The sequence below is a fragment of the Typopeltis vanoorti genome, chromosome 10 (genome assembly GCF_054136105.1).
Source record: "Typopeltis vanoorti isolate ZY-2024b chromosome 10, IOZ_Tvanoo_1.0, whole genome shotgun sequence".
NCBI classification, from domain to species: Eukaryota; Metazoa; Arthropoda; class Arachnida; order Uropygi; family Thelyphonidae; genus Typopeltis; species Typopeltis vanoorti.
Window position 1 is genome coordinate 125534044 of NC_143558.1, and position 12405 is coordinate 125546448.

The window sequence follows — 12405 nt, forward strand, 5'->3', positions numbered from 1 at the left end:
GAACTTTCCCTGAAAAATGGATTGGTCGCAGTGATTTGTGGGGGTGAATGAAAAGCAAAGTATATAAAAAAAAAGGTAAATACAAGAGATGAATTGATCGCTTGCATTATGGATAATGCTGCCCTCATAAAGAACATCAAGATGACCTCAGAAGAACAACAGGTACTACACCCTCTGTCCAAAAAGAAACCAAACTTTTGATAAAACATAAAACACAGGCCAATTATAATTATTCAAATCATTTATTTCAATCAATATACTCTCCCTCAGCTTTGATACAGCATTTGGCACGGTCAATTAATTCATTAAACAAGTTTTTTATATTGATTTTTGGGATACTGTTGAGGATAGTGGTTACTGCTACTCGAACGTTTTCAATGGTGTTGTATCGCTTTCCTTTCATTGGCAAATGAAGTCGGGGAAAGAGAAAGAAGTCACAAGGTGCTAAATCAGGTGAATAAGGCACGTGATCCAAAACACAAACTTGGTTTTTGTGAAAAACTGTCTCACAATGTTCAAACAATGAGATGGTGCATTATCATGCAAAAGTGACCAGCTGCCTGCATCGCGATATTCATGCTGTATGTGATGAATTCTCGCTATCAATCGCTTCAAAACTTCGAGATAAAACTCGCCATTGAAAGTCTGGCCAGGTGGAATGAATTCTTTGTGGATAATGTCCTTGGAATCGTAGAAACAAATCAGCGTTGTCTTTACTTTTGACTTCTCCAAGCCACTTTTTTTTTTCGGATACCCTCTTCTGATGGTCTCCACTCAGCACGCTTGCACTTTGTTTTGGGCTCATACTCAAAACACCATGTTTTGTCATCAGTAACGAACGTTTAAACGAAGTTTGAGACCTCTTGAGCAGTTTTAATGAGGTCCTTGCAGTGTTCAATTTGATACATTTTTTGGTCGTCGGTCAACTTGTGGGGAACGAATCGCAAATTCAATTTACGAAGGCCCAAACTCTTGGTCAAAATGTTATGAACAGTTGATTTTGGAATCCCCAATTCATCTTCAATCAATCTCATGGACGATTTCGGGTTTTCTTTGATGAAATTATGCTCTTTTTTGATGTTAACTTCACTCAGTCCAGTTTTTGGACGGCCAAACTTTTTGTCGTCCTCAAGCGTCTCACAACAACTTTGAAATCACTTAAACCACTTGTAAACTTGAGTACAGGATAAGCATTCATCACCATATGCTCTTTGAAGCATTTGATGTGTTTCGGTAAAACTTTTACCAAGTTTAACACAAAAGTCAATCGCAGACCGTTCTTCAAAACACACTGTCACTCTTGGTACTATAACTCTGCTTCTAATGAAACAAATGTCATAAATGGTTGACACAACACTAATGAAAGTTGCCACTTTTGACAACTAAAAGATACAACAGGTGGTGCCACTAGTTTCTTCTATTTTCGAAAAGTTTGGTTTCTTTTTGGACAGAGGGTGTATTACCACAAGAGTTGCAAAGTGCACTGAGGCTGGCAGTGGAATTTTTGAACATTTATTATGAACTGTAAATTACAGTATTTGTCAATTATTTGTGTTTTGTATCATTCAAACAGTCAAGAAATACAAACATAAGTCATTTATTGTTCTTTAATACTTCTAATAATAGCTTTTTATGTGCCAGTTTCAAACAGCTGTATCTCCTTATCCAATTGCAATTGGACACATTTACATGAACTTTTTTACTCAGAATAATCGATACTACCACCTACCAAAATATTTACTATTCCTCCTGAGAGACCTTGTATATAAAAAAAAAAATCAAACAACATCATGTTATAGACTGAAGTGAGGAAGATGAAAAGTTTTTACTACCGAGGAATACTTTATAATCTGGACACAAGTGTGTCAGCAATTTGTGTGTAAGTTTACAATTATTAACATCAAACCTCAATGAGTCAAAAGACTCATTGCAAGAAGCCTATGATTTTGAGCAAAAAGATCAAAATGTGCCTTAAATCCATTCACAGTTTCTGCACTCACCACATTTTCAAGCACAATTCTACTCACCAGAACTACTCTCCAGGGAAAGAACCTACTTTTCACTCCCTTGCTCACATTTTCTATATATAGCTTCCAGGGATGGCCCCTTGTTTAGCTTTTGTCTCCCTCCATTCTATGAGAAATCTCCTCTACATTAATTTCATAATGCCTAGCCATCTCCAACTTATAATTCTCACTCATACTTCAACTCTTTTCATTTACAAAACACTGCACATAACATGCATTCAGTGTGTCTTCATATCCCACATAACTGATATCAATTTAGTGAAGCTTCTTCAAATCCTCTCTATCACATCCTCATCCATTTGAAACCTAGCAGCTAAATATAGCTGCTAAATTTTAAAGGTTTTGTTAGCTGACCTGGTTGGCCGAGTGGTAAGTGTATCTGCTCTCCAGCCAAAAGGCTGCGAGTTCAAATCCCACTGTGAGCATAGATGTTTGTGATTGTCTGTGAAAATACTAGTGGTGGTGAGTGGTAGATATATTGCCTCCATATTGCAATTGTAAGAACTATGGTATGTTACACCCTTCAATTTGAAAAGGCCTAAGTTTGATTCTTGTCGTGATGAGAGGAATCTTTATATGGGTTTTTTTCAATTGAAGGTGAGTTAGCCGATCTCATACAGTAGTAGCAAGGTTTTTTTTTCTCCAAGAAACTCGTGTTTTTAATCCTGCATACAGACAAATAGGCCTTTCAGAACATGTGCAATTTACAAATAAAAAATACTAGTGGTGGTGGGCAGTGGATGGTATTCATGTTGATGTAGATGGTAGTAGAGGTTGTAGTTGATAGATGGAGTGGTGGTGATGGAGAGTTGTAGAGTAGGTGTCCTCCCTTGATGAGTCTTCGGCTCCTTGGAGGTGTCACGAAATAATAAAAAATTATAGGAAAACCTCACTTAATGCAAATTCGATATGCACAAAATTCAGTTAGTGTGACTGAGTGAAATGATACTATTTCCCACTTTAAGCGAGTGATTAATCAGTTAATGTAATTTTTTTATATTATGTGATATTTTTTGTCGCCACTCTGCAGTGAGCAGCGTCACTTGCCAATGTAGTAGTCAGTGGGCAGTGGCCAGGGATAATCAGCAGTTGACTCAAAGCTATTTTTGCAAGTGCACGTGCAAACTCCGTTCTCTTGCTCCATCACTTTTCCTTCATTTTGCTTTAATTCAGATACCTATAAGGCTTTATTATATTCAACCCCCTGATATGGAAAAGAGAAAGACTGATAAAGAAAGCAGCAGTAATAAAAAAGAGAAGAAAAGTAATTACTTTAGAGGAAAAGCAGAAAAACTTGCTTGATTCCCATTCAGAACAGTTAAGCAAGAATGATCTCCTTCAACTAGAAAAACAGAATACATATAAAAGAAGAAGATGATCAAGAGTGTGAACACGAAGTGAATGTTACAACTAAGAAGCTAACTGCAAAAAAAAGCTAGTATTCAATCACGTTGAGCATGCTAAGGAAATTTTGTTTGATGCTGATTCTGATATGGAACGAAGCTTCAGAGTTCACAGAAATCTTGATAAAGAGATCGCCAGCTATCACAAATTGCATGATAAGATGAAAAAGTCGAGCACTATTCAAGCATCTTTACTTAAATTTTTGTAAAAAAAGTAGCTCAATCAAATGTTTAGACATCAAACCAAATAAGCCATTGATTTTTATTAAATAATGATTTTATCCTTTAATAATATAGCTTATAAATTTTTTTCGAATTTACTAACTGATGGATGAATTATAATTATTCCTATTGTCTATTGTATTCGCTTAATGCGATTTTACTTAGCACGCATTAATTGATGGATTAATAAATCGTGGTGAGCGAGGTTTTCCTGTATTGCCATAATCAATGTGATGGACTCACATTTTTATCAATATGGCCCCGAAACTTCTTTGTCCACCATTATTCACAGATCTCTCCTCCCTCCTTCAAAATTTGCACTCCTCACAAATTACAATCCACAATTTAACACTCCTCCATACACAACCTGTAGATAACTATCTGACAACAAGCACCTATCTGACTCACTTGTCTCTTATCCAATCCCATCCATTTCAATTTAGCTAGATGATCAAGACCTAGGAAAAATCCAGGTATATCACTGTACATGCATCTCACACAGTGAATTTGTCCTTGTAGCACATAAGCAGATTGCTAAAACATGACCTTCCTCTAACAAACCCATGATGACCATAGTACTGCTATTATTAACCCAATTCTGAATCATTAGTTCTCAACATTTCTCTAACACCTTAACCCAGATACATAGATCAGCCTATCATTTGTAGCCTAGGTCTTATCCACGCCTCCCACTTTGTGAAACGAAACAATTTTTCCCACTTTCCACTCATCTGGGACTTTCCCTGTTGCACAACTCATCTCAAACAGATGTGCCAAGGGTGCCAGTGGCATCCTAAAATGTTCCTTCGAGACATGTAGTAATATATTCTCAAGTCTTACTGCCTTATTAACATCAAGTTTACTTAATATCTCCCATACTTCCTGCTCACTCATGAACAGTCTTTTCCCCTCACTCTCTCTCTCTATACTACAGCTTCTCCTGATGTCATGTTCCCAAGAATGAAATACCCTGATAACCTGCTCACCAAAAATGTCAACTATACCCTATGCATCAGTTACCATTGTCACCAACTAATGCCATCCTCCTGCAGGAATTCTTTCTTTTACTTTATACATATTGAAGGAACTCACTACGATTTTTGTTGGTTGACTGGCTAATTTCTACTCACACTTCACTTTTGCTTTCTTTACTATCTGAGTCACCTTCTTTGCCTGCCCTCTCTACCTTTCATGCAACTGATTACTAGCGATATTCATCTTGTGCTGCCTCCACAGTATCTTTTCTTCCATAATGCTATGGCAAAACAATCATGCATGAAGTCAAATTTCTTGATTGCAACAGGCTACACATCTAATTATGTAAAGAGAAGACAGGATAATTATTTGCCACTCCATAAATTGTAATATACTAGTAATTGAGCATAAGCTCAACGCTAGAAATGATTTAGTTTACTCACCTTTTTAATATGACCTTTCAAAAGATCTGAAAGACTGATATAAAAAAGAGAGCCACCATGAGTTTCTCCACCTGTCCCAAAGAGCACAATTTCTGTTCCTATTAGTAAAATGTTTCTTTAAGTACTGTTCTCAAAATATTACAGTCACATTTTATTAAATAACAAAAGATGGTATAAACAATATACAATAATGCTTAAATTATCTGATAGCACTGGAAAATCTATTTATTTGCTGCATAATTCAACAGCTGGCTAAAATGAAGGTGCAGATAAAATGTGTTGTACCCAGATGTCAGATGTTTACACATCTGAGTTGTGAGAGTAGATTTGTGATTGTTGCCAAAACAATGTTAGCAGAGAAACTGAGGAGAGGGTGATCAATATTATGAATGCATGAGAGCTAGAATATGCAGGAAGAGAGGCCTTGGGTATATGATATATGGAAGAGAGGCCTTGGTTATATGGTAAAAATTTAAGGCTAGGAGATGGTCTGCATGTAAACAGAGTGTGAAGCTGAGCAGGCAGCTGTTAGAAGAATAACAGTATGTTTATCTAGGCAAGAAACTTGGGGAGGCTGTGAATTAAGGTATTAGAATAGCTATGAAATTAATAATGGTGGTAGAAAGAGAATCAAGATAGCCTCAACTGGAGCAGCAAAGTTAAATATCTTGTGAAATGATAGAGAAATTCTAGGAAAGGGGGGGAACTGGGTCTTGTCAAAAAATGTTACATCTGTCATACAGTACATCACCATCATCATCTGACAAAACCATTCTTGCTGACACCAATGACTTGGCAGCACTAAAATTAGTTGGTTATTAAATCATTGGTGTCTGGCTGACCAGTAGTTGACAGATGATGAACTAATGGAAACAAAAAATGTTTTTAAAAATTAGAAAGAAAAAAAGGAGATAGAGTATTAGTAATGATCTCAAAGGACTTGGATCCCTTTGAGATCATCAGTCATACTCGATTAGTAATACTTCTCTGAAATCACCAGTTATGACACAAGAAGCAGTCATCATCATCATCTTCCTATCTTGTATTAGGCCTCAGGGCCCATTACGGTCTCATTCCATCTTTTATATTGTCTTCCAACTGATCTCTTCCCCACGGGTTTGTATTCAAGAATTTGTTTGATGATTCTACTATTGTCCATTCTTTCAATGTGCTGTTTCCATTTCCATCTATAGTTGTGGATAAATTCTATTATTGATTGTTCATTCATTTCTTCCTATTATGATCTAACAAGCTGTATCCTGCGGTTCTCCTCATAAATCTCATTTTTGCTGCAGTTATTCTTCTCTCATCTCCTTTTCTGATCATCCATGCCTCATTTCCGTAAGTCACCGCTGGTCTTGCCAATGTTTTATAAGTTCTAATCCTAGTATGTTTTTGCACCCATGAGGGTTTAAAATCTTGATTTATAATATTTAAAGCTCTATTGAAATTTGTAATTTTCATTTCTGTCTTTTTCTTCTCTGTAGATTAGGTCAGCATTTCCCAAATTTTTCCTATGGCAGAACACATCACAAATCCTGAAATTTTAATGGAACACCTTGGTTAGAGTCGAGTATCATCGGTCTCATATTCAATGTAAAGCTAAGTGCACACTATCGCCACAGCAGGCTGTATTGCATCACAAAATTGCAACAGCGGACACTACAGGCATGCCAAGCTGCAGCGCATCACACTGACCTTGTTTGTGACACACGTTTCATAGAATAGATACCTCCATACTTCACTTGCGCTCAGAGGCATCGCCAACTGTGGACGGCTGTTAGCCAGTGTGCGCTGGCCTTAATAGCACAATCCACATGAAAAATGAGGAGCGCCTGATTTTCAAGCATGTTTGAACATGTCACTGCATTTAAAACCATTCCAGGCTCATATTAATTTTGATAATTTTGTACAGAACACTTATTCACTTTCCACGGAACACCAGTGTTCTCCGGAACTCAGTTTGGGAAACCCTGGGTTAGGTGATATCCAAGGTATTTGAAAGAGTTGACTTGGTCAATAATTTGTCATCATCATCAAATTCCTGACATGCACCTGCAAGGGGTGTAAAGGATATGACAGTACTATATGAAATGAAACTTACATCATTACTAACTTCCTATCTAAAGTTTTTCCTCCAAATCAATCTGTTAGCTGTCAAGACTCCAACATTATCAGATCTTATATTTCTATCTTCTAAGGCACTTTTTACTGTATTATAAATCCACCTATATCTTGGTCTGGGTCTTTTTCCTGCCAACTTGGTAGAGAACACTGGTTTCGCTAATCTTTTCTCTTCCATTCTGCTTAGTGACTATAATACCTGAGATTAGCTCTTCTAACACATTCCTGGATGCTAACAATCTTAGGTTCTTTCCTAATATCCTCATTTTTAATATGATATTGCCATTGATGCAATCTGTTCACAAGCCCCAATCTTTCACAGGACTTCCATATATGCTGTCACTAGTTTGTGGTCAAGTGTTTTGTTTCTAACCCACCTCTCAGATCCTTAAGTTAAAATTGGTTTGAACACTGTCTTGCATACAGCTAATTTGGTGTTTTGATTTATTTCTCTCTTATTCCATATAAATTTATTCAGTTCACTTCCTATCATACCAGCTTTGTTGATTCTGTTGTCTATTTCCATATTTAATTTACCATCTTCATTATAAATCATACCTAAGTAGCTGAAATGTTCTACTTGTCCTTTTCATTGTCTTGTTATTGCTGACCTTCATACCATATCTATTACAAAAGTTATTCAATTTAGTCAGGGAATCTTGCAGACTTGTAGCAGATTTATTTAGAAGTATAACATCATTTGCATAAAGCAAACAGCTGATATTAACATATCCAAATTTGATATCAGGTTTAATACCACTTTCCTTCATAATGTGATCCGTATAGATAATGAATAACAGAGGAGATAATGTACATCCTTGTCTGATACTAGATTTAACATTAAACCATCTTCCTGAACTTCCTTCAGTTCTAAATGCTGACTTACAACTCAAATAAAGACGAAGTATTGCTAGATATAATGTCCCACTGGCACCATACAACTGTAGCATTTTGAATAGCTTCTCTCTCTCTCTCTCTTGGCACCTTGTCATATGCCTTTTCCAGGTCTACCAAACTTAAATACAGATATTTGTTATATTCCCATGATTTCTCAACTATTTGTCGTAAAGTGAAAATCTGATCCTGACAGCCTCTATTTGGCCTGAATCCAGCTTGTTCTTCACCAAGCTTCCCTTCCACAATCCTTCTCAACCATTTCTCAAGTATACTTGCATAAATCTTACCAGGAACACTCAATAGAAAAATACCTCTGTAATTCTCACATTCAGTTTTATTTCCCTTTTTATATATGGGTACTATGAGAGCTCTATTCCAATCATCTGCAATTTGTACAGGCTTTCTGAAGTATTCAGTGCAGCCACTGTAAGACTTTTATACCTCTATACTTGAGCATTTCTAGTCGAATATCATCTATTCCAGCTGCCTTTCCACATTTCTAGCTTTTGATGGCTTTTTCTTCTTTAAGTATGGATATGTATTCCTGATTGCATGCCTGGTCATTGCTTGTTTCATTTAGCAATTTTTCTAAGTAATTACTCCATATATCAAGGATATCTTTTTTCTCCAGTTTTCATGCCACCTTTATCATCCCTAATTCCTTTTATAGCACTCTTTTCTCCATTTCTAGCTTCCTTCAACAACCTCCAAAATATCTTGCCACTTCTTGATATTTATTTTGTATGTTCTTAACAAAGTCTTCCACTATTGTGGTTAAGAAGAAGAGCACACTGACTTATTTGCCAGGAACTTTTGATATACTTTCTTCTTTACCTTAACTGCCTCTTTAACTTCCTGTGTCCACCATGGAGTTCTGATTTCTCGATCCTTGCACACAACCTCACCACACGCCTCTCTGGCTGAACCAATTAATCAATGTTTTCTTCAAGGCGCTTGCCACTGAATCTTCAAAGTTTGGTTCCTGTTCTCAAACTTTCTTATTTTTTCTTGAATAATGTTTGTGTGTTTTGATAGGTTTGATAGGTATAGAAGCAGTGACATTTTTATGCACTATACTAATGCCAGGAGTATCCGAAATAAAGGAGATGAATTGGTGGCATGATAGCATCAGATTGGCCAAAGATTACTGGCATCTTTGAGATGTGGTTAACGGAGGATGATATAATAACAGGAATTGAAGTGGCAGGGTACAGCCTTTTTTGGCAGGAGAGGAAAGGAAAACGTGGTGGTGGAGTACTGATTATTGATAAGTGATGACTTATGTCCTCTAAGAGTGGAGGCTTTGGAATCCAGTGACACTAATGGTTTTGAAAGCATATGGTGTGAGCTAGAAGTGTCCAAGACAGGATATTTAGTGTGGTGTTGTTATAAACCAGGGAGTACAGAGGGTGGGGAGCAGGAGATGTTTAGGCAGTTGAGTTTGGCAAGTGCAATAAGAATGATTGTTATGGGAGACTTTAAGTACAGCAATGTAAGCTGGGAAGAGGAAAATGCATGTAATAATAAGAGGATGGAATTTCTAGAATTCTTGAGGGACAAATGTCTAAGGCAACATGTAATAGAAAGAACAAAAGGTTCAAGAGTTTTGGATTTGGTCATAGCATCAGAAGAGCTAACAATAAGTGAGATGACATCTCTCCCACCAGTTGCAGAGAGTGACCATGTAGTTTTGACTTGGAAGATGAACAGATGTGAAGATGTATCAAAGAAAAGGGAACACATGTGGAATTATAAGGCAGGTGATTATAACACTGGCCAACAAAAAAAAAATTTTTTTCTGCTGATTATGATCTGACACCTCACTTTTTACTAATTTGGGTGCGCTGACTTCAAATATTAAACCCATTTTTCTCTATCACGTCAGGTTTTTCCTCTATGGCATTTTCTTTTCGCTAATTTGTAAGTTTTTGATAGTTTTAAGGTTGCAGTACTATTTAGAGGATCAAAAAAATCGATTTTTTAATATTATTTTCTGAAAGTATGTACATTTAAAAATCTGTTCCTAACTTTTTATCAAGAAATTCGAAAAATTCCCGAAGATATAGCCTATTATTCAAAGCAGTGTGCAGATCAGAATTGGAGCGCTCACTGCTCTCGCTTGTTAGTAAACGAATAAATGCGTAAGAACCTGCAATGGCACGTACTGGCGCTTTGAATGCGAGAGAGGCCGATAACTGACCTATTACATTAACTGACCTATTACGATAACTGACCTATTACATGATGAAAAGTAGGTGATGACAACTGTCTAAAACAAATGAATGCTATATGCGTCATAGTGGACAAAGAACGATCGAAATCAGTCAATCGTTAATCGATCGTGAAAGTATGATGAGCGCTTATAACATTTCAATAAAGTCTCTGGTTTTTTTTGTCTTGTTAATTGTATGTTAGTCGGCAGTGAAGAAAATACATCATGTCTACGACTAGAAAATGTGTCAATAGTGTAGATTCCTTCTGCTACATTTGTGGCAGCTTTACTGTTCCCAGTCAAATGACAAATATCACTGATTTCATTAAGAAAGTGTACTTTGCATACTTTGACGTAAAACCTGCATATCAGGACAATTCATGGGCTCCAAATAAAGTGTGTAAGTCATGTATAGAAAATTTACGACAGTGGAGCAAGGGAAAACGCCAAAAATTAACTTTTGGCATTCCAATGATTTGGCGTGAACCGAAAAATCACGTAGATGATTGCTATTTTTGTTTAGTTCAGACTTCTGGTTATAATAATAAGAATAAGAAAAAAATTGTGTATCCAAATCTCGACTCAGCAATTCGGCCAGTTGCTCATTCCAATGAAAGAGCCGTGCCAATTTATAAAGGACTTCCTTTACTTGAGAACAAGCATGATTGGGATATGCCAGATGTTCTTGAGGAGCAAGACCCGGATGTTGATTTAGACAATGAAAATTTAATTTCTAGTTCTGGACCGCAACATTTTACTCAAGCAGAATTGAATGACTTAGTAAGAGATTTGGGCCTATCAAAGGAATCATCAGAATTGTTAGCTTCAAGATTAAATGAAAAAAACTTACTGGAGCAAGATACGAAGATAACTTTTTATCGTAGCAGAGAAAGTAACTTGTACAATATTTTAAACACGAGTGTGGGTTTGTTTACTGATAACAATGTGTCAGGTTTACTAACTGAAATGAGTGTTGTACAATATCATCCAAATGAGTGGCGTTTGTTTATCGACAGTTCAAGCAGAAGTCTCAAGTGTGTCTTACTACACAATGGGAATGTATATGGCTCAATTCCTATTGGCTATTCAGTCCACTTAAAGGAAACATATGAGGACATTAAAAAGGTTCTGAAGTTATTAAAATATACAGACCATAACTGGATCATCTGTGTGGATCTTAAAATGGTGAACTTTTTACTTGGCTTTCAAAGAGGATATACAAAGTTTCCGTGTTTTCTATGCTTCTGGGATAGTCGAGCTAGAAACCAACACTGGAGTCAGAAACATTGGCCTCTTAGAATATCCTTAAATGTTGGAGAACAGAATGTTATAAATCAACCTTTAATCGACAGAGAAAAAATCGTTTTTCCACCTCTACACATCAAACAAAATCTTATGAAGCAGTATGTTAAAGCTTTAGATTTACAAGGTGACTGTTTCCAATACATATGTGAAAAATTTCCATGACTTAGTTATGAAAAAATTAAAGCCAGTGTATTTGATGGACTGCAAATTAGAACTTTAATGAGAGACTCAAATTTCATCAACTCTATGAACGAAATTGAGAAAGAGGCCTGGACTTCATTTACGATGGTTGTGAATAATTTTCTTGGAAACAAAAAAGCATGCAATTATAAAGATCTAGTGGAAACAATGCTCGAAAATTTCCAACGCCTAGGTTGCAACATGAGCATAAAGCTTCATTTCCTATACAGACATCTCGATGGATTTCCCGAGAATTTAGATGCTGTAAGCGATGAAGAAGGTGAAAGATTTCATCAAGACTTAAAAACTATGGAAGATCGGTACCAAGGAAGATGGGATTCTCACATGATGGCCGACTACTGTTGGAGTATTCAAAGGGATTGCCAAAACAGAAAACACAGCAGAAATTGCTACAAACAAAAATTTATTCCCTGAAACTCGTGTAAGTAAAATTGTTATTTTTTTATAAATATTCTTGTGATTTTTAATGAATATTGTTAAGTAGTTATGTATTTAATTATCAGCCTCTCTCGCATTCAAAGCACCAGTACGTGCAGTTGCAGGTTCTTACACATTTATTCGTTTACTAACAAGCGAGAGCAGTAAGTGCTCCGATT

At 36.4% G+C, this 12405-nt stretch overlaps 1 protein-coding gene across 1 annotated transcript in view; it reads right to left on the bottom strand.

The window, feature by feature from the left end:
* Positions 1–12405, bottom strand: part of LOC150102772 (uncharacterized) — a 275594-nt gene that overhangs the window by 151949 nt on the left and 111240 nt on the right. Inside the window, exon 7 of the mRNA XM_090398736.1 lies at positions 5071–5168. Coding sequence (XP_090254862.1) covers positions 5071–5168 — 98 coding nt within the window. The remainder of the gene's footprint in view (positions 1–5070; positions 5169–12405) is intronic.